Here is a 23,368-nt window from a genome sequence, read left to right as displayed (position 1 = left end):
AAGCACTTGGTGACTATTGCTATTAGGTATCCCTCCCATCAGGTGCTTTTCCTCCTCTGAAAAAATCTGAAGCTAAAATTAGCCTGTCTGCTCCCACCTCTACTGTTTTTGCTAAGGATGAAAGGAAGAAAATAATGCCAAACACTGTAGATTGGTGGTGGATGCAATTTGATGTTTACTGGACAAATAATTCAGTATTATTCTAGGAATTGTTGTTTAAAGATGCACATTAAGACCCATTTCAAGTCCATACAAATTCAATCATTCATCTTCTGCATCATAGTCACCGTTAATGAAACATTTAATATTGATACTTTGACAAATATCATTTTTTTGTTCTATCATTTTGATAGACAACCAAGAGTACAAATGAATTGAGAGCAAAGTTCATGATACCTATAACTTCCCTAGTGGTCCAGTGGCTAAGACTGAACCACCTGGACTCATTGCAAGGAGGTGAAGTTTGATCCCTGATCAATGCGTTGCCATGCCTTCCTCTAGGGGATCTTCCCGACCCAGGGATCCAATGCATGTCTCTTATGTCTCCTGCACTGGGAGGTTGGTTCTTTACCACTAGCACCATCTGGGAAGCCCCAGGGAACTAGATCCCACATGCTGCAACTAAAGATCCCCCATGCCCAGATGATACCACTCTAATGGCAGAAAGTGAAGAAGAACTAAAGAACCTCTTGATAACCATGCTGACAAAGATCCATATAGTCATGGCTATGGTCTTCCAGTAGTCATTTACGGTTGTGAGAGCTGGACCGTAAAGAAGGCAGAGCGCTGAGAATTGATGGTTTCAAACTGTGGTGCTAGAGAAGACTCTTGAGAGCTCCTTGGACAGCAAGGAGATCAAACCAGTCAACCCTGAATATTCATTGGAAGGACTCATGCTGAAACTGAAACTCCAATACCTTGGTCATCTGATGCAAACACCTGATTCATTGGAAAAGACCCTGATGCTGGGAAAGACTGAAGGTGTCAGAGGATGAGATGGCTGGATGGTGTCATCGATGCAATTGACATGAACTTGGGCAAATTCCAGGAGATGGTGAGGCACAGGGATGCCTGACTTGCTGCATGCAGTCCATGGGGCTGCCAAGAGTTGGACACAACTGGGCGACTGAACAACAACATGCCCAGATGAAGATCCAAGACTTCAAGCACCACAGCTGAGGCCCAGGACAAATAAATATTTTTAAAAAGTTCACGACACCTGCATGACATTTAACACAGTGCCAAGAACAAGGTAGACAATAAATGACAGAATTGAATTAACTAAGCCTTTCAATGGCTCCTAGTTTCGATTCATTTAGTCCCTAGTGGAAAGCTTTAACGAAGCATGGTAATGAAACTTTTTCTTTCCTCAAGTGAATTGAGAATGCTTTATGATATTCTAGATTTCTTTAGCTCTGTTCATGTAATTGTGACTTCATCTTATACACTTATTATTTGTGTGGATATATCTGGGAATTAAGGGCTCATTAAAAAAACATTTAGTTGATTACTGTAAAATGCCTAGATCCATGCTTCTACCTCATTTTTCTTCGAAGCTATCAAACAAAACAATGGTGTAGGCGGAAAACGGTATTTGTGACTGTAACTCACTGTGTTAAGGTCTAAAGATGAGGTCTAAAGCCTCTCAAGGAGGCTTATCTTTAATTTTTCTTCTCCAAAGGATTAAAATCCCATAACGGATTATTTTTTTTCATTTATTTTTATTAGTTGGAGGCTAATTACTTTACAATATTATAGTGGTTTTTGTCATACATTGACATGAATCAGCCATGGATTTACAAGTATTCCCCCCCATAACGGGATTATTATAGAACACATCTTGGCACGATCAAAACATTCTGACAAGGACCAAATCTAACACTATTAGGCAAGGCTATTTTTTTTTAAATGGAAAAATTCTTGAAAACACCAGTATATTTGATAAGAGTTCTGAGAGATGGGATCCTTGCTGGAGGGAGGCTGGGGGGTACAGGTGAGCACCCAGTGAGCACCAGCACCTGGTGATGTCACAAGCTGCTCCGGGCTACAAGCCCCGGTTGCTATGGAGGCCGCGTTCCCGCCTCTCCTCCACCCCAGGCTCGCGGCCCGCTCGGGCAGAGTGATGACCCAGGAGAGCAGTTGGAGAGGGCGGCCGGATTCCGGTGCACCATGAGCCTCGGGTCCGGCCCCGTTTCGGGCCGATGTGCACCACATATTCCGCCCGCCTCTCTCCTCCCGGCCTCGGCTGCGAAGGCGGCAACGGCTGGACAAGAGGCCCGATTAAGGCGCCGGGCTTCTTTACGAACACTCGTCGCGGAAGCGGGTTCACCAGCCTCGGGGCTCTGGGGCTCCTAAGTGAGAGTGTACGCAAGCTGAGAGCGGGGGGCGGGGCGTGAGGCGGGGACGGGGCGGGGTCGGGGCGGTGTTGGGAGGGGAGCCGCGGTACTGGGTAGGTCGCCGCCCGGAGACCGACGGCCGCGCGCGGGTGGGAGAAAGGAGCCGGGGGAGAGGGAGGCGAGAAGCCCAGCAGAGGGCTGAGGGCGGGGTCGCGGAGCCCTGCAGAGCCAGGTGCGGGAGAGGCCCTGGGCGGGGAAAGGGCTAGGAACGCCCTTCCCAGGTGAGAGGGGAGGCTCCCGGCTCGAGCGGAAGCGGCAGTGAAGCCAATCGCCGGGCTCTCGGCCGTCTCCTCCCGCTAGGCGCCGCCTTCCAGTCCTGCCCCTGTGGGAGCAGCGCCCCAGGGCACGACCCTCGCCCGGCGCGTGCGGCCGTAGCGTCTCCGCGTTCGGCCCCGCCCCTCCAAGGCCCCGCCCCCGGGCCCCGCCTGCTTCCTGGCGCGAGCGGCTTCCTGACGCGATTCCCCGCCCCCTTTGGGTTCGCTCAGGGAGTCAGGCCCCTGGCCGCCACCGCCACCTCGGCCGCTGCCGCCGCCATCGCCTTCATCCTTCGTTCCGCACCATGGCCGAGGAGCTCTCCGCGGCCACGTCCTACACCGAAGATGATTTCTACTGCCCCGTCTGTCAGGAGGTGCTCAAAACGCCCGTGCGGACTGCGGCCTGTCAGCACGTGTGAGTAGACGCCCCCTCCCCCGCGCGGAGCCGGGTGGTGGTTTAGGCCTCGTACCCCGCCCCGGACCCTGGGACGTGGCCTGGTGGGAGCCGAGCCCGCCGCGGCCTCCCCTCTCCTCAGCTCGGCGCTGAGGGCCCATTCCCGGTCAGTTGGAGGCCGGGCCGCCCTGCCTCCGAACTCGCGGGCCGCTCGCTGCGCCCGACCCCCCTCAGCCCGAGCCCCCCTTGCTCCGGGGCTCCCTCGTCGTCGCGCCCCCGGGGCAGTGCCCAGGCCAGCCCCCTTGGCGGCCTCGCTCTTCGAGGCCCCGGCCCTCTGCTGAAGGCCCGGGAGGAACTGCAGAGAACGTGGAGCCTTTTTGTTTCCTAGCAACCCGAGTGAAGGCTGGGGTGTCGAGTGTCAAAACCGGCCTGAGGTGCCCGCTCGCCGCGCTCCGCGACCCTACCCCCCACTCCCGGCTCTCAGGTCTTCCTTCCTTTCAGGACATTGGCCGCCCATCGTTTCCAGATCTAGAGCTCTTATCTAACTTAACCTTTCAGTCCCGCTTCACAGACCACCCTTGAGAGCGTTTTAATCGGTTCAAAATTTAGTGCAGGTTGAAATGCTCTAGAATGGATTGGCTTCCCTCATATGTTAGAACTGACAGGATTTCCGGGTATTGAAGTGATAGTTTCCCTTTGTTTTACCCTTCTGCTTATTACTTGATTGCTACAACGATGGAAATGAGAAAGACCGCCCTTGTGAGGAATGAACAGAAATGAAGGCTGTAACCGTAGGGAGGGTGGTGGAGCACAGTGAGGGGTTGGTTGATTGAGGTGGCCTGGTGCTGTTCGATTTGGCATATTTAAAGGAAGCACTTCGATAATTAATAGAGGCTACTAGGATTTCAGTAAGATTTAGAAGGAGCCCTTCTTGTAAAGGTAGATAGCACTTCTGACAAACCTGAGTGCTGATCGGGGTCTCTGGGGGAACTTTTTAAGTAAATACACCAATTCCCAGGCTCCATTCCAAACTTAGAAAGAATTTATGGCAGGTGAGGCATGGAAATCTCGTTTTGAAAAAAATACACCCAGTCTTGAAAGTTCTGTGTGCTTGCAAATAGCTGAAAGGAATCGAACCATTTTCTAAACCGATTTCTCTTTCCGCTGGGTTTTGTAATTCTGTAAAGAATGGGTTGTTGAATTTGGGGTTAGTCTCAAATTTCCATACAGTTGTTTCTTGATGTCCACTTTTCTCACTCCGTTCCCAATCTGTTGTCTACCTTACTCCTCTTCTGTAGTGTTGTATGAGCCCAAGAATATGTGACTTTTCTTGATAGAAGTTACACCAGTTATAGTTTTGCCACTTATAGGAGATGAATGACAGTCTTTATTCCTTTATTATTTAGTGCAACAAATGCAGGTAGTTAAAATATCTTGAGATGTTTAGGGCACAGTGTATACCTTTTCGCTTTTAATCTACAAGTGTTTATTTTAACTTGATTCCTTTTCTGCCCTTGGGCTAGCAGTGGATAGAAGAAAGGGAGGGAAGGAGGGCAAAGTAAGGAAGTAGGTCTTTTTTGGACAGAATCATTTCTAGTACCCACTGGGTTATTGACCTCTTGGAGCTCATGGTAATCTCTAGTTCCCCTCAAAATTCCATGCAGTTTGCTCTGGTTCACTTCCCTTGTGAGACATTTTGTTAAATCAGACTGTAGTTTGGCTTGACCTAAAGGCTGTGGAAATGAGTGTGGAGATGATTTGTTGAGGGTTTTTCTCAAATCATCTTTGGGCTGGAATGTGGAAATAAAATAGGGACTAGATTTTGGTAAGAGGAATGGACACGTTCTACTCACTCTTCTCCATCCCCTCCTTTACCCACACTGTCCTCCATCAAACACATACAGTTGCTGTAAGGTTCTGACTAAACAATAAATTAAGGTGGAAGGAGAAAACATTTTCTTTGGAAAGAGTGATAATGGTAGAACAGGGTATTATTAGAAGGAGTTCAGTGGGGAAATAAAATTGTATTATAAATAACCTAGTTTAGAATGTCATTTGCTCTTCCCCTTTCACAGAGAACAAACCTGGGCCTCAAACAAATTTATTTTAGCTACAAAAGGAATTTTTTGTTCATGGGTAGTGAGAGATGAGGTGATGAGAGCTTTGGGCCCCTATGCCATTTCAATGGCAGTGAAGGATTTGCCCATTCTGGTAAAATTCATTATCACTGGAATAACTTTACCAAAAAAATAGATTCCTATTTAATCCTCATTCATCCCCTGGTGGCTCAGATGGTAAAGAATCCGCCTGGAATGCAGAAGACCAGGGTTCAAACCCAGGGTCAGAGAGATCCCCTGAAGAAGGGAATGGCTACCCATTCCAATATTCTTGGCTGGAGAATTTCATGAATAGTCAGGAGCCTGGCGAGCTACAGTCCAATAGGGTCTCAAAAGAGTCAAACATGACAGTGACTAATGCAAGAGTAACGTTCCTTCAAACAGCTATTGTTGGATGCCTTCTGGGTGTCAGGTACAGAGAATATGAAGTGGTCTTTCTCTGGAGAATGTTAACAGTTTAATGGAGAAGATCTGTATCTGAATGTGATTGGTATGGAAGAAATTGAGGAGGAAAATTTATGTGAGCTTTGAAAGCGGGTATCTAAATTAACCTATGAGTAGAGGAGAGAGTTCCTGGATGAAGTAATAGCTTAGGTCAAAATCAGTATTCAGGGTTTGTTGGGGAATACCCTGACTAGGTGTAGAGCATGGGGAGGGGTTACCAGGATGACTGTTTCCAGGTTACAAAGTTTGGCTGGAGCCAAAGATGAGAGTAGTGAGATGGAGCTTAGGGATGTTGGCAGGAATTTACTGTGTAAGCCAATTTGAACTTCTTGCTGAAAGCCATAAAGATCTACTGAATAATTTTGTCAGGGGAGCAGCATGGTCACATTTAAATTTTAGAGTACTTACAGTTACTAGCCTGGTCTACCTTGGTACTGGTGAGATTAGTGAAGAGATCATTCATTGCTCTGTCAGAGAGAGAAATGATTAGAACTTGAACCAAGGTAACAGAAGAGGGACTGGAGAGAGAAGGTTCCTGACATTTTAAGGAGATTGTGTAAGATTTGATGATTGTCCAGTAGTTAAGTGTATGTACAAAGATCTGGAATACATGGAACTAAAGCTGTGAGTATGGATGTAGCCACTGGGGGAGGTATATAAATTGAAAGATAGCAGGGATTGAGATGGAAGAAAGTTCTGGAGAACATATATTTAACTGTGGAGTGGAGGAAAGTGCAGCCTGAGAAGGATTAGACAGAATAGGGAGAAAACCAGGATAGAGTGTGACAAACAACCAAGAAGAATTTTAAGGAAAAGGTAGTCAGGAGTGTCAGATGCCTTAGAGTGGTCAGATGTTTTTTAAAACATGTAAAGATGAATTAACAATATTAAAGTTGAGCAGGTATGTTTCAGAAGGTACAGACTGATGTACCTTCTGTGAAAGTATTTATGGTGAAGTATAAATGGTATAAATGGTGAAGTATTTATCTCTCTTGCTTTTATCCTTTGTAATCTTCAAATGCTCTTTGAAGCAAACCTCCCCTTTTTTTTTTTTTCCATTCATTCAAAAAATCTTTATTGAATACTTACTATGTACCAGGCAGAAACAAAACAAAATTTTTCTCTTTGCTGAACTTACTTTCTAGTTGGGGAGGTAGGCAATAGACAACATGACAAATAAGCAAGTCATACAGTGTGTTAGAAAGTGTTAAGTTCCATAAGCAGGGCCTTACAGAACATTGTAAGAACTTTGGTTTTTACTCTGATTTTTTGATTTTTTTAGTGTAGAAATTCAGGTGTTTTTTGTTTCTTATTGGGGTATAATGACTTACAATGTCGTGCTAATTTTTGCTGTACAACAAAGGGAAAGCAGCTATATGTATACATATGTCCTCTCCCTCTTGGAACCTGCTCCCCACTGTCTCCACACACACCTATCCCACCCATCTAGGTCACCACAGAGCACCAAGCTGAGCTCCCTGCGCTGTATAGTAGTGAACCAAACCTTTGTCTATTTTGAATGGCTAAAGAAATAACTCTGTATGCTGTTAGATCTAAGCTCTATCACAGTGAAAAATGACATACAATGACAAGTTAATGCCTGCCAGACTCTTAAAAATGGAAGTCTAATCCATTTGCTTTGGGGCATATATATATGTAAGGAAGCATCTTTTATTTATTTTTGTGGGCCAGGCTGCATGCAGGACCTTAAATTCCCTGGCCAAGAATCCAACCTGTGCTCCAATTTTTTAACCACTGGATGACCAGGGAAGTCCCAGGAAGCATCTTTTAAAATGAGCTGATATAGATCAGCTTCCACTTCTCATTAAGCACAGATTTGTATGATTTTTGTGTGTGTGTTTATGATTCTTTGTTGACCTGCTTTGGATTATCCAGTCCCTGAATTTTCACTTACTGTTTCTTATAATTTGAGCAACTTTATAGGTATCCTGTTTAGGCATTCATGCTCTAAATACATATTTTTAAAATTTCTTCTTTTCTACATACTAATTATAATTCTGAAAGCCAGGCTTGTGTGGTTTCTTGCTGATTTAATAAATGCTGCTCTAGGCCATCCTTTTCTTAAAGTTTTTAAGACTTTATCTAAATGTTTTTGAAAAATATTTATAAAGTGGTTAAAAAACTTTGCTATTTAATTATATAACATAAGATTGATTTGATTTATTCTTAAAGACTAACTTGAAATATCTGATTTTTGAAAAAGTTTTAATTATTTTGGGAAATGATTTTGATTATACACTAGGAAGATAAAAGATATACAATTTTAAATTAATAGTGAAGCAGGAGCTTGATGGATGGGAAAGTTGCTTTTCTCTACCAGTGTCTGATCAACCTGTTGTTTGGAGAATAGATAAGGAAAATTCATCTGGCATTTGCTTAAAGTTAGGAGAAATTTAAAGATAACCTTTTAAATTGTTTCACTATCCTAAAGATGCGGGCTCCTTTGATATATCAAAATAGTTCTAGTAATCTTGACTTGCACCTTTTTTCTATGTCCCTTATAGTTTGTTTTGAAATAAACTTTGTCTAGCAAATTCAGATAGTCTAGTGAAAGGGAGATGAGGAATAAGCAGTTTTGTATCTGAAGAAATGTGCTTGATGGTACAGAGGCAGAAACAGAATGGAGATAAAAGACCTGAATAACTTTCTTTGTGTACCACTTATCACAGTTTATAATCATAATATTTTTGGAATCAGTTGATTTGATGGATGCCATTCTCTCCAGTTAGACTGTAAGCTCTTAAAAGGCAGCAACCCAGGTCTACTTTTACTTATCTGAGCCTGGTATATGCATTTGGTACTGAATAATTGTATGAATGGGTTTGCGTTAGGAACTCACAGCTTACTAGCTGTATCACTTGGGCAAGCCGTTTATCTCCTTTTAGCCTGTTTTCTTCTCCATAAAACGGGTAGAAGCAGCCTGTTTCTCAGTGTTATTGCAAGGACCAAATGAGGTAATGTTTGTGAATGATAGTAATAATCTTGTATGTGTATTTTATAGTTTTCAAAACCCATCAAAATATAAAAATATTTTTAATTTAGTACCTATAGTGTCTAACATGAAAAGCTAGATTATTTTCGTAAACAAGAAGAAATCTTCTAGTGTTTTGGTCCACATGTTTAATACCAAAGGCATTATTGTGAATGGAGAATATTGTAATTCACAATTTTAAAGGTACAAAAGGAAATAATATGACTGTCTCCCACAGTCACTGTTACCTTATATATTCTTCTAGAGTGCATACTATATGCACTCTTTAGTACATTGCTATTTTCATGTTTTAGTGTATTGGAGGTTCTTCTGTATCAGTACATAAAGGGCCTTCTTTCTTTCTCTTTTTTTTCTGGTTGTAGAGTTTTCATTAATTCATTCAGCCAACACTGAGTGTCCATTATGTGCTGACAGTACTGTTGTATATTCTAGGGCTCTAGGGGTTCAACAAACTAGGCAGAAATTCATGACCCCATTGGAACATACTGAGTGTTCTAGTATTCCGTTGTTTGATGTATCATTGTTTATTTATCTAATCTCTTACCTGATGGACACCTAGGTTGTTTCCAATCTTTTTGCTGTTACAGATAGTGCCACAGTGATTAAACTTGTATGAATACCATTTCATATGTGAGAGTTTTTCCTGTAAGATAATTTTCACAAGTGGAATTGTTGGGTCAGAGGGTAAATACAAGTGAATTTGTCAGCTGTGTCACACAAGAATGATTATAGCTATGTTGAAGTGTTTTGTACATGAAAGGTGCTCATGGTTTTGATTTGAGGACTGTGGATTGTATTTTGGGTTAAGTAAATTTTTGGATTAGATTAAGGTAGGTTAGCATTCAGTGCCTACTAGATTGAAGGCAAAAGGAGAAGTGGTTGGCAGAGGATGAGATGGTTACATAGTATCACTGATTCAATGGACATGAATTTGAGCAAACTCTGGGAGATAGTGGAGGACGGAGGAGCCTGGCATGCTGCAGTCCATGGGGTCTCAGAGTCAGACGTGACTTAGCGACTGAGCAACAGCTAAGTGCCTAGCTCTGTGTTACAGTGCTGGTCACACGGTGGCGGACAGTTAGATATGATCCCTGCCCTCAGAATTGGCATTGATGAGACGCATTTTAGTTCAAATGAACACTCAGATAAATGTGTAGTTACAAACTCATAGGTTGAAAGAGCAAGTATAAGAAGGGGAGCAGATCTAGGTGAGTTGGTGAGTGGATGGCTCAGTAGTCAAAAGACCTTTCTTGAGGAAGTGAAATTGTTGCTGAGGTTTAAGTGATATGTAGGTGTTTAATTTGTGGAGGACTGTGTTTGTATTGGGGTGAGGGAACATTCAGGACTTTTTCAATGAAGAAACACCATGCCTTAGTCTCTTACAGGTTTATTTATAAAGATATTTATTTGTTTGGCCGCGCTGGGTCTTCATTGTGACATAGGGGATCTTTTTGTTGTGGCATGCAAACTCTTTGTTGTGGCAAGTGGGATCTAGTTCCCTGACCAGGCTTGAACCGGGTCTCTGCCTTGGGAGCTCAGTCTTAGCCATTGGACCACCAGGGAAGCCTTGTTTACTTATTTTTTTAAACTCTTGGTTTCCTTATCTGTAAAATAAAGGAACTTTTAAACATTTATTTATTGTTAAGAGTTTAAGATAATGTTTGTAAAGTTTCTCGAACCCTGCCTAGCACATATTAAACTCTCAAAAAATAGTTTCTGCTGTTTGTATAGATGTCATGTTGCTTTCTACAAAACTGGGCTTACACAATGCCATTAATACTATTAAAGTATATCTGTATTTTGTGAGCTTTTTTGATAAACCAGTATTTTGTTAGTTTAATACAGTTCATAACAGTGTCTAGAAGTCACTTTAAAATTTGTTTCTTTAGTTGCTAGCAAGCTATATGCATTTTTCCATATTAAATATTTATATCCTAATTTATAATTTTATTGTTCAGAGTGTGCTTTATGTACATTTGTGGTCATTTTTATGACTGCTTCAGTAATAATCCATTGTAATTTATTACTTATTTTACATTATTTTCCTGCCTTTGTTTTGGTATATTACTGTATCTTATTATACATTCAGATTTGAGATACTTGATTCCCTTTATCTAAGTTATAATGCTGTTACATTTTTTTCTGTTTGTTGAATCAGAAAATTGTCCATTTTCAGACTTACTTGGAATCTACTAAGATACATGGTTTTGAATCTTTGTTAATTTGCCTATCTTATTTAATTGACCTTAGTATTTTTTAGAGGGCATTCCTTTTCTATTGTTTCTAAAATCTCTTTAGTATATTTGAATTCTTATAATTTGATTCTTGGGGGTTTTTTCACTTTCATTAGTTACTTTTGCTAATTTTTAGCACAGTATCATATGACTTGTTAACTATTTTTGGATGTAGTATATACACACAAACTTGGTGCAAGTACCTATGCTGTAAGTCCCATCAGGGTAGGGATTTTCATCGCTTTTGTTGTCTGATGTATTCCTAGTGTCTGTTATGTAGTAAGTACTTAATACATATTATTAGGTGAATATGCATTATACTATATGGATAAGTTATTTATTTTGAGATTATTGTAGATTCACATGTAGTTGTAAGAAATAATACACAAATTGTGTACCCTGACCCAGTTTCCCTTAATCGTAATGTCGTGTAAATAAAACCAGGATATCTCACTGATAAAGAACATTTTCATCACCACAAAAGTTTTTCCTGTATTTCTTCTATAGTCACACCCACTTTCCTCTTGATTCCACTCTGTCCCTCCTTCACCCTTGGCAAGCACTAATGTTCTCATGTTCTTTGTTTCCATAATTTTGTCATTTCAAGAATCTTAAATATTGTGCAACTCTGTAAAATACAATAAAAAATAAAAACTCACTGAAATGTATGCTTTAACTGGGTGAATGGGGTATGGAATATGAGTTTTATCTCAAAGTTGTTGTTCAGTCGCCCAGTTGTGTCTGACTCTTTGTGACCCCATGGACTGCAGCACACCAGGCCTCCCTGTCCTTCACCATCTCCCGAAGTTTGCCCAAGTTCATGTCCATTGCATTGGTGATGCCATATCCAGCCATCTCATCCTCATATTTCGATAGAGCTGTTACCAAAGAGAGAATGTTATGTAATGTTATATAAATGGAATCAAACAATATATAATTTTTGGGGATTTCTTTTTTTCCTTCAGCATAATTCTCTAGAGATTCAGGTTGTTGTGTGTTATCATTAGTTCCTCTTATTGGTGAATATGCATGCATACATGGATGGATGTACCGCATTTTGATTAAACATTGATCCACTGAAGGCGATCTGGAATAGTCCATTTTTGACTGTTTCAAATAGAGCTGCTATAAATATTCATGTACAGATTTTTGTGAGAACATAAGCTTTCATTCCTCTAGGATAAATGCCCAGGAGCACAATTAGTAGATCATGTGGTGGTTGCATGTTTTATCTTTTAAGAAAATGCCAGATTATTTTCTACGGTATCTACCATTTTACATTTCCACCAGCAGTGTATGAGTGATTCAGTTTCTTTGTATCCTCACTAGCATTTCATGTTGTCAATTTTTAAAAATTTAAGCCATTCAATGTGTGCAGTGATATCTGATGACTTTAATTTGCATTTTACTAATGGCTGATGATGTTAAACATCTTTTCATGTGCTCATTTAGTATCTGTATCTTCTTAGGTAAAATTAGCATCATGTCTCTTCAGTTTCTTTAGCCTATGTTTTTTTAATTGGATTATTTGCTTTTTCCTTTAGAGCTTTGAGACGTCTTTATGTATTCTAGATACTACTCCTTTGTTAGGTACATGATTTACAATTTTTTTTCCAGTCTTTGGGTTGTCTTTTCGTCTTTTTAACAGTCTTTGCACAGCAAACATTTAGGATTTCTATAATGTCCACTTTATCAATTTTACCTTTTGTGAAATGTGTTTTTAACATTAAGGCTAAGAACTCTGTCTGGCTTTGTATTCTAAATATTTTTTACCTTTTTCTAAAAGGTTTATGTTTTACATTTTGCTCTGTGAATTGGTCTCCTAGGACTGCTATGACAAATTACCACAAACTTGGTGACTTAAAAACAACAGAAATGAATTTTTTCACAGTTCTGTAGGATAGAAGTTTGAAATCAATTTCAGTGGGCCAAAATCAGGGTGTTGGCAGGGCCTTGAGAACCTGGGGGCCACATCACTCCAGTCTTGGCCTCCATCTCAGTATGGCTTTCTTCTTTGTGTTTGTGTCAAACAAATCTCCCTCTGCCTCTTTTACAAAGACTTGTAACATTTGGGACCCACTTGGTTAATCCCAGCTAATTTCTTCATCCCCAATCCTTAACAGTAATCAGATCTCTTATAATATAAGGTGATATTATCTTGTCTTGGGAATTAGTAAGTGAATATATCTTTGGATGGCCATTACCCAGTTTACTACAGTCTGTGATCTGTTTTGAGTTAACTTTATATAAAGGGGCAATTTGAATGGAGTTTTATTTTTTGATCTATGGGTTTCCAGTTGCGGTAGCATCATTTATTAAAAAATCTATATTTCCTCCATTAAACTGTTTTTGCACCTTTGTAAATCAGTTTTGCTTTCTAAGATATATTTTTACCAGTCTTTAAGAAGTGGTTTTAGTATCTATTTAAAGGATAGCTGTGCTTAGTTACTAAGATTTGACTTAGGGTTTTTTTGGGGGGGGTTCCAAGCCACACGGTTTGCAGGATCTCAGTTCCTCGACCAGGAATTGAACCCAAGCCACAGAATTGAAGGCTTGAAATCCTAACCACTAGGTGAGCAGACAACTTCCCCAAATCTTATTCCTGTAGTCACTTGTTGCATCCACCTCTGCCCCCGCAGTCCCCCAGTATAATCACTATTTCTTTGGTATCTTTTCAGAAGTTTTACATATACATAAGCAAATCTGAACGTATATTCTTTCCCCTCCATTTTTTTTACACAAATGGTAGCATAGTATACATAAAAATTGTATTCATACTTGCTTACAGCATTTCCCTTAGGGAATATAAAACATAAATAAAGCTAAAATACTCTTTCATGGTTATTGTAATGAGTAGTGTGTACTTTTTTCAGGCTAAATTAAGACTTTACATAGAGTGTTCTTTCGGATGTTCGCATTTAAGTTGTGCCCCAGTCCCATTTTTGGCACAGGCTCTTTGATTTTTACTGGATGACTTTGCATAGTGCAGTAATTTCTAGGAATGCATGTGTAATTTTACCAGAATTGAGTCTTTCAGACAGTAAAAGTGCTAACTTTTCTGAGTGTATTTGTGTATCAGCCCAAAGAATGCTGGTATAGAAATATTAATATCAGACAGTATAATTCAGATAGTATGATAAGAAAGGTCATTTCAGTTGGATAAAAGAAATAATCATGAATTTTTTTGCAGCCACCAACGTAACTTTAGATGAGAGCTGACAATTGTTGGGAGAAAATGACAGACCTCCAATTTTTCATCCTTTTAAATGGAACCAGTTTTCACTGGGTCTTAGGAAGTCAAGTGGGCCTTAGGAAGCATCACTCTGAACAAAGCTAGTGGAGGTGATGGAATTCCAGGTGAGCTATTTTAAATCCTTAAAGATGATGCTGTGAAAGTGCTGCACTCCAAATGCCAGCAAATTTGGAAAACCCGGCAGTGGCCACAGGACTGGAAAAGGTCAGCTTTCATTCCAATCCCAAAGAAAGGCAATGCTAAAAAATGTTCAAACTAACACACAGTTGTACTCATCTCACATGCTAGCAAAGTAATGCTCAAAATTCTCCAAGTCAGGCTTCAATAGTACGTGAACTGTGAACTTCCAGATGTTCAAGCTCGTTTTGGAAAAGGCAGAGGAACCAGAGGTCAAATTGCCAACATCCGTTGGATCATAAAATAAGCAAGCGAGTTCCAGAAAAACATCTCCTTTATTGACTATGCCAAAGCTTTTGACTGTGTGGATCACAACAAACTGTGGAAAATTCTTCAAGAGGTGGGAATACCAGACCACCTTACCTGCCTCCTGAGAAATCTATATGGAGATCAAGAAGCAACAGTTAAAACCAGACATGGAACAACAGACAGGTTCCAAATTGGGAATGGGGTACATCAAGGCTGTGTATTGTTACCCTACTTATTTAACTTATGTACAGAGTACATCATCCAAAATGCTGGGCAGGATGAAGCCCAAGCTGGAGTCAAGACTGCTGGGAGAAATATCAATAACCTCAGGTACGCAGATGACACCACACTTAACCTACACAGCATATTAAAAAGCAGAGATAACTTAGCTGACAAAGGTCTGTATAGTCAAATCTATGGTTTTTCCAGTAGTCATGTGTGGATGTGACAGTTGGACTATAAAGAAAGCTGAGCACCAAAGAATTGATGCTTTTGAACTGTGGTGTTGGAGAAGACTCTTGAGAGTTTCTTGGACTGCAGGGAGATCAAAGCAGTCCATCCTAAAGGATGTCAGTCCTGAGTATTCATTGGAAGGATTGATGTTGAAGCTGAAACACTAATACTTTGGCCACCTAATGCAAAGAACTGACTCATTGGAAAAGACCTTGATACTGGGAAAAATTGAAGGCAGGAGAAGGGAACAGTGGAGAAGGAGATGGTTGGATGGCATCACCGACTTGATGGCTATGAGTTTGAGCAAGCTCTGGGTGATGGTGATGGACAGGGAAGCCTGGCGTGCTGCAGTCCATGGGGTCGCAAAGAGTCAGATATGACTGAGGATAATTACCTTACAATATTGTGGTGATTTTTGCCATATATTGACATGAATCAGCCACCGGTGCACATGTGACCCCCTATCCTGAACCCTCCTCCCACCTCCCTCTCCACCCCATTCCTCTAGGTTGCCCCAGAGCACTGGCTTTGAGTACCCTGCTTCATGCACTGAACTTGCCCTGGTCATCTTTTTTACATATGATAATATACATGTTTCAGTGATATTTCTTCAAATCATTCCACCCTTGCCTTATCCCAAAGTTCAAAAGTCTGTTCTTTACATCTGTGTCTCTTTTGCTGCCTTGTGTGTAGGATTGTTGTTACCATCTTTCTAAATTCCATATATATGCGTTAATATACTATATTGGTGTTTCTCTTTCTGACTTACTTCATTCCGTACAATAGGCTCCAGTTTCATCCACCTTATTAGAACTGGTTCAAAAGCATTCTTTTTTATAGCTGAGTAATGTACAGTGGAAGTGAGAAATAGATTTTAAGGGACTAGATCTGATAGACAGAGAGCCTGATGAACTATGGACAGAGGTTCGTGACATTGTACAGGAGACAGGGATCAAGACCATCCCCATGGAAAAGAAATGCAAAAAGGCAAAATGGTTGTCTGAGGAGGCCTTACAAATAGCTGTGAAAAGAAGAGAAGCAAAAAGCAAAGGAGAAAAGGAAAGATATTTCCATTTGAATGCAGAGTTCCAAAGAATAGCCTGGAGAGATAAGAAAGCCTTCCTCAGCGATCAGTGCAAAGAAATAGAGGAAAACAACAGAATGGGAAAGACTAGAGATCTCTTCAAGAAAATTAGAGATACCAAGGGAACATTTCATGCAAAAATGGGTTCAATAAAGGACAGAAATGGTATGGACCTAACAGAAGCAGAAGATATTAAGAAGAGGTGGCAAGAATACACAGAAGAACTGTACAAAAAAGATCTTCACGACCCAGGTAATCACAATGGTGTTATCACTCACCTAGAACCAGACATCCTGTAATGTGAAGTCAAATGGGCCTTAGAAAGCATCACTATGAACAAAGCTAGTGGCTGTGATGGAATTCCAGTTGAGCTATTTCACATCCTGAAAGATGATGCTGTGAAAGTGCTGCACTCAATATGCCAGCAAATTTGGAAAGCTCAGCAGTGGCCACAGGACTGGAAAAGGTCAGTTTTCATTCCAATCCCAAAGAAAGGCAACCCCAAAGAATGCTCAAACTACCACACAATTGCACTCATCTCACACACTAGTAAAGTAATGCTCAAAATTCTCCAAGCCAGGCTTCAGCAATACATGAACCATGAACTTCCAGATGTTCAAGCTGGTTTTAGAAAAGGCAGAGGAACCAGAGATCAAATTGCCAACATCCGCTGGATCATCGCGAAAGCAAGAGAGTCCCAGAAAAACATCTATTTCTGCTTTGACTACACCAAAGCCTTCGACTGTGTGGATCACAATAAACTGTGGAAAATTCTGAAAGAGATGGGAATACCAGACCACCTGACCTGCCTCTTGAGAAACCTGTATGCAGGTCAGGAAGCAACAGTTAGAACTGGACATTGACCAACAGACTGGTTCCAGATAGGAAAAGGAGTACGTCAAGGCTGTATATTGTCACCATGCTAGTCATGAGAAACGCTGGTCTGGAAGAAGTGCAAGCTGTGATCAAGATTGCTGGGAGAAATATCAATAGCCTCAGATATGCAGATGACACCACTCTTATGGCAGAGAGTGAAGAGGAACTAAAAAGCCTCTTGATGAAAGTGAAAGAAGAGACTGAAACAGTTGGCTTCAAGCTCAACATTCAAAAAACTAAGATCATGGCATCTGTTCCTATCACCTCATGGAAAGTAGATGGAGAGACAGTGGAAACAGTGTCAGACTTTATTTTTTTGGGCTCCAAAATCACCTCAGATGGTGACTGCAGTCATGAAATTAAAAGCCGCTTACTCCTTGGAAGGAAAGTTATGACCAACCTAGATAGCATATAAAAAGCAGAGACATTACTTTGCCAACACAGGTCCGTCTGGTCAAGGCTATGGTTTTTCCAGTGGTCATGTATGGATGTGAGAGTTGGACTGTGAAGAAAGCTGAGCGCTGAAAAAGTGATGGTTTTAAACTATGGTGTTGGAGAAGACTTGAGAGTCCCTTGGACTGCAAGGAGATCCAACTAGTCCATCCTAAAGGAGATCAGTCCTGGGTATTCATTGGAGGACTGATGCTGAAGCTAAAACTCCAGTACTTTGGCCACCTCATGCGAAGAGTTGACTCATTGGAAAAGACCCTGATGCTGGGAGGGACTGGAGGCAGGAGGAGAAGGGGATGACAGAGGATGAGATGGCTAGATGGCATCACCGACTCGATGGGCATGAGTTTGAGTGAACTCCAGGAGTTGGTGATGGACAGGGAGGCCTTGCATGCTGCGACTCATGGGGTTCATGGTTCACGTATTGCTTTGCTGAAGCCTGGCTTGGAGAATTTTGAGCATTACTTTACTAGCGTGTGAGATGAGTGCAATTGTGCGGTAGTTTGAGCATTCTTTGGCGTTGCCTTTCTTTGGGATTGGAATGAAAACTGACCTTTTCCAGTCCTGTGGCCACTGCTGAGCTTTCCAAATTTGCTGGCATATTGAGTGCAGCACTTTCACAGCATCATCACTGGAATTCCATCACAGCCACTAGCTTTGTTCATAGTGATGCTTTCTAAGGCCCATTTGACTTCACATTCCAGGATATCTGGTTCTAGGTGAGTGATAACACCATTGTGATTACCTGGGTCGTGAAGATCTTTTTTGTACAGTTCTTCTGTGTATTCTTGCCACCTCTTCTTAATATCTTCTGCTTCTGTTAGGTCCATACCATTTCTGTCCTTTATTGAACCCATTTTTGCATGAAATGTTCCCTTGGTATCTCTAATTTTCTTGAAGAGATCTCTAGTCTTTCCCATTCTGTTGTTTTCCTCTATTTCTTTGCACTGATCGCTGAGGAAGGCTTTCTTATCTCTTCTGGCTATTCTTTGGAACTCTGCATTCAAATGGAAATATCTTTCCTTTTCTCCTTTGCTTTTTGCTTCTCTTCTTTTCACAGCTATTTGTAAGGCCTCCTCAGACAACCATTTTGCCTTTTTGCATTTCTTTTCCATGGGGATGGTCTTGATCCCTGTCTCCTGTACAATGTCACGAACCTCTGTCCATAGTTCATCAGGCTCTCTGTCTATCAGATCTAGTCCCTTAAAATCTATTTTTCACTTCCACTGTATAATCATAAGGAATTTATTTAGGTCATACCTGAATGGTCTAGTGGCTTTCCCTACTTTCTTCAATTTAAGTCCGAATTTGGCCGTAAGAAATTCATGATCTGAGCCACAGTCAACTCCCGGTCTTGTTTTTGCTGACTGTATAGAGCTCATCTTTGGCTGCAAAGAATATAATCAATCTGATTTCGGTGTCGACCATCTGGTGATGTTCATGTGTAGTCTTCTCTTGTGTTGTTGGAAAAGGGTATTTGCCATGACCAGTGCGTTCTCTTGGCAAAACTCTGTTAGCCTTTGACTTGCTTCATTCTGTACTCCAAGGCCAAATTTGCGTGTTACTCCAGGTGTTTCTTGACTTCCTACTTTTGCATTCCAGTCCCCTATAATGAGAAGGACATCTCTTTTGGCTGTTAGTTCTAAACGGTCTTTTAGGTCTTCATAGGTCCATTCAACTTTAGCTTCTTCAGCGTTACTGGTTGGGGCATAGACTTGGATTACCGTGATATTGAATGGTTTGCCTTGGAAACGAACAGAGATCATTTTGTCGTTTTTGAGATTGCATCCAAGTACTGCATTTCGGACTCTTTTGTTGACCATGATGGCTACTCCATTTCTTCTAAGGAATTCCTGCCCACAGTAGTAGATATAATGGTCATCTGAATTAAACTCACCCATTCCAGTCCATTTTAGTTTGCTGATTCCTAGAATGTCGACATTCACTTTTGCTATCTCCTGTTTGATCACTTCAATTTGCCTTGATTCATGGACCTAACATTCCAGGTTCCTATGCAATATTGCTCTTTACAGCTTCGGACCTTGCTTCTATCACCAGTCTCATCCACAACTGGGTATTGTTTTTGCTTTGGCTCCATCCCTTCATTCTTTCTGGAGTTATTTCTCCACTGATCTCCATTAGCATGTTGGGCACCTACCGATCTGGGGGGTTCCTCTTTCAGTATCTTATCATTTTGCTTTTTCATACTGCTCATGGGACTCTCAAGGCAAGAATACTGAAGTGGTTTGCCATTCCCTTCTCCAATGGACCACATTCTGTCAGACCTCTCCACCATGACCCGTCCGTCTTGGGTGGCCCCACATGGCATGGCTTAGTTTCACTGAGTTAGACAAGGCTGTGGTCCTGTGATCAGATTGGCTAGTTTTCAGCGATTTTGGTTTCAGTGTGTCTGCCCTCTGATGCCCTCTCGTAACACCTGCCGTCTTACCTGGGTTTCTCTTACCTTGGACGTGGGGTATCTCTTCACGGCTGCTCCAGCAAAGCGCAGCTGCTGCTCCTTACCTTGGACGTGGGGTATCTTCTGAAGGCCACCCCTCCTGACCTTGAACATGGAGTAGCTCCTCTTGGCCATCCTGCGCCTGGGCACCAGCCACTCCTTGGAAGTGGGTTAGTGATGTTACCTTCTATTTATTGAACACTTTCCTGACTGTCAAAAATACTGTAGTAAGTATTTTACTACATGACCTGTCTTTTTTTTTTTAACATGATCTATCTTTAGAGGATTAACTCCGAACAAGCCTGTCAAGTATACATAGTAACATTATTGTATGTGTGAGGAAACTGATTTTAAAGAAGTCACTTGTTCAATGCTACATAGTTGAGAAACTCAGAGTGATACCTTATCATACTTTTACCTCTCAACTTTTGATAGTATAGATGTGAAAGATTTGTATTTGTGTTTATAGGGGTTTGGATTAAATGATTCTGGATCCCAGATAGAGATGGCTGTGATTTTTATCATTTTTCTAAAAGCAAGAGATTCAACTTTGGTATTTGTTTAGGTTAGGGGAGAAGATTTTGGTGAACTTGGTTGCAGTTAGAATGTTGGTTATAGATATTTAGAACTGGATGGATTCTCAAGTATTTCTCAAATCACATTCCATTGCATATTGTGGGAATTTTCATGTATCCTCATCACAGAAGTTTGGGCAACATTTTGTTTCTGTAGCAGAGAAACCTTAATAGCTTTGAATACTTCAGTTTCTGAAATAAGTTTCTGTAGGAGACATATTCATATCATGTAGAACAACATCTTGAAGTACGTCAGTTTGAGACAAAAGCTCATGTGTGGTCCATTCTCTCAGTTGTTTGGGGAGGAAATGGAGACCCATTGTGGTTAACTGTGTCGCCTAAAAATCACACAGCTGCTAAGTAACACGGGATAAGATCCAGTCATTCTTTTGTACCATGCTTTCTCTGATAATGTTATATAATATCTATTTTTCCTGTATTATGTTAAAAGTTAAAAGACTTGTGTGTAGTTTCTTTTATATTCCCATCTAGTCCAGACACTAGTCTTATACTGAGAAATTAATATATAGTTTTAAAAATTCAAGATTTATTCACATACAAATACCCTATCATTATTACGTATTCATAACTGCTGTGTTTAATCATTAAAATGAAAAGAGTACTTTTTCCTGTAGTAAAGTGTCACATATGTTTGGTTTAGTTTCTGTAGAAAGTGTTTCCTGACTGCAATGAGAGAAAGTGGAATACATTGTCCCCTCTGTCGTGGAAGTGTGACTAGAAGAGAGAGAGCATGTCCTGAACGGGCCTTAGACCTTGAAAATATCATGAGGAAATTTTCTGGTAGCTGCAGATGCTGTGCAAAACAGGTAGAGTAAATGTGATATAGTTCTTTGAAAGTCAAGCTTCTGTTCTGAAATTTCTGTTTGAATTGTCTTGGTGTGTACTGTTTTGAAGAGAAATTATTTAGGTTGGGAATAGGGTAAAAAAGACCAGAAAAGCTGTGGCTGTACATCTTCCTAGATAATAAACTTACTGAGAGCAGAGACCAGAAGTTACATCCTTGAATTTGCCGTAATGTTTAGCATGGCATTTTTTCAAAATAATCACTCTTGATTAACCTACTAAATGAACTGAATGAACAAAATGGCATTTAACTCCCTTAAATCCCATTCTGGTACACTTTCAGTTCTTAAGTAGTTTTTTTGGTGGCATTATTATTGTAATTTTGCCTGTAGAAATGGACCAAATGGATTATGTAGTCATGGGGAACTCTAACTGCCCACTGTACTTGGATATTTATGTGTTTATCTAAAAAAATCACAAAGTATTTGGCAGAAAACTCCTTACTTTTTAAGGAACAGATGGAAAAAATCAGGTATTGGCAATTAACCGACGTTATTTCTCCAATCTGGATTTTATTTTGTCATTTGGAGAGGGAGTGAAATGGTGAGAGGTAGTTAGGATTTGAGTATATTGGTTTATTTAAAGATTTATCACAGCCACTTTCTCAAACAGCTAATAAAGTCATTGAGCAAAACCAATTGCTGTTTTATGCATTCACACAAGACATACCTGATTTTCCATCTCTTTAAGGGAGGTGTTAACTGACAAGGCAATGAAGTGAAGTTGGAAAGTATACTTGAAATTTCTGGCTCTGCTCCTTAGAGAGAAACTGAAAAATGTTCCAAGTGTTAATTTGGGAACTTAGTTTTTTAAAGCATTTTCTAACTCTGCCAGGTTACAGTAGTTAAAGAAAGAAAAATATGCCCACTGCCATGAGGCAACTTCTTAATAATTTTTAATATTACTTTGTGTGTATTAATAGTATTATTTTCAAGTGTAAAATTATTTATTAATTTATAGGGTCAGTTTATGGACAGTTAGACTCATCTCCATTTTCTCTGCATCTAATGGACAGAAACTTCTTATTTTTAGAATTAAATCATTTACTTTAAAAAAAAAAACTGTTGTTTAAATGAAATATTTACTTACCTGTTTTTGTCTTGTTTTTTTCCTCTTGTTGGCAGTGTCTCAAATCTTACTGAGTTCCCTTTTAAATTAAAAGTCACAATACATTAAAGATTTTTAAAATTTTTAATATGGTGAAAAATACATAATGTAAAATAGCCTTTTCTTAGTTTTTTTTCAATAAGTGAAAGATTATGGTAAACCTTATTTTTTATATAATAAACATTACATATATTTCCATTTGCTAAGGAAACATGATATGTGTATGATATATATGTGTTAAGTATATGTACACACATATATTACACAATTTAATGAGGCATCAAGTGAACAATTAAGAGTGCAGTATTATGAATGGTAAGGTAGAAAACATACCATTTTTAAGTGTACAATACAGTGGTATTAAGTACATTTACTGTATTGTGTAACAGTCACCACTATCTGTTTCCAGAATTTTTTCATCATCCCAAACAGAAAGTCTGTACCTGTTAACTTGTAACTTGATGTTCCCCCCGCCCCGCCATCTTCCCAACCCCATCTAGTAACCTATGTTCTACATTATTTCTCTGAATTCTCTTCCGCCTTACAGAAGTGGAATCATATAATGCTTGTTCTTCTGAAAGTCACATTGCTTTTTTAATCAATAATTTACAGATTAAATTCTATCGCATGAGACATCATTACAAATCTTGTAAGAAGTATCAAGATGAATATGGTGTTTCTTCTGTCATTCCAAACTTTCAGATCTCTCAAGATTCAGTAGGGAACAGGTAAGTAATATTTATTTTTATCGTTAAAATGGAAATTTGGGAGAGGCTATTTAAGGTATTTTTTGTTTTATTTATGTGTGTTTATATTTTTTAATTGCCTGTCTTCATAAGTTTGACACATGTTAAATTGAATCTGGGAAATTGTGCTTAATTTAAGCTTATGTAAGAATTATTTTAAGAAAATTTATATGTTTGAGTAAAAAATAGATTTGTGAATTGAAGGTATTTTCTTTTGCAGGTAA

General features: G+C 40.2%; 1 protein-coding gene across 3 annotated transcripts in view; it reads left to right on the top strand.

The window, feature by feature from the left end:
- Positions 1–2,846: 2,846 nt before the first annotated feature.
- Positions 2,847–23,368, top strand: part of RNF138 (ring finger protein 138) — a 37,277-nt gene continuing 16,755 nt past the window's right edge. The window contains exons 1-3 of one of the 3 annotated variants that reach the window (XM_065932394.1): positions 2,847–3,065; positions 21,089–21,254; positions 23,011–23,126. In XM_065932394.1, the coding sequence (XP_065788466.1) occupies positions 2,956–3,065; positions 21,089–21,254; positions 23,011–23,126 (392 nt within the window). In that variant the 5' untranslated portion in view covers positions 2,847–2,955. The remainder of the gene's footprint in view (positions 3,066–21,088; positions 21,255–23,010; positions 23,127–23,368) is intronic. The other 2 variants (XM_065932393.1, XM_065932392.1) reach the window with 2 other exon arrangements.

Source organism: Muntiacus reevesi, chromosome 4, assembly GCF_963930625.1.
Source record: "Muntiacus reevesi chromosome 4, mMunRee1.1, whole genome shotgun sequence".
Lineage (NCBI taxonomy): Eukaryota > Metazoa > Chordata > Mammalia > Artiodactyla > Cervidae > Muntiacus > Muntiacus reevesi.
The sequence above is the reverse complement of the archived record's forward strand: the minus strand, read 5'-3'. Positions and strand labels throughout refer to the sequence as shown.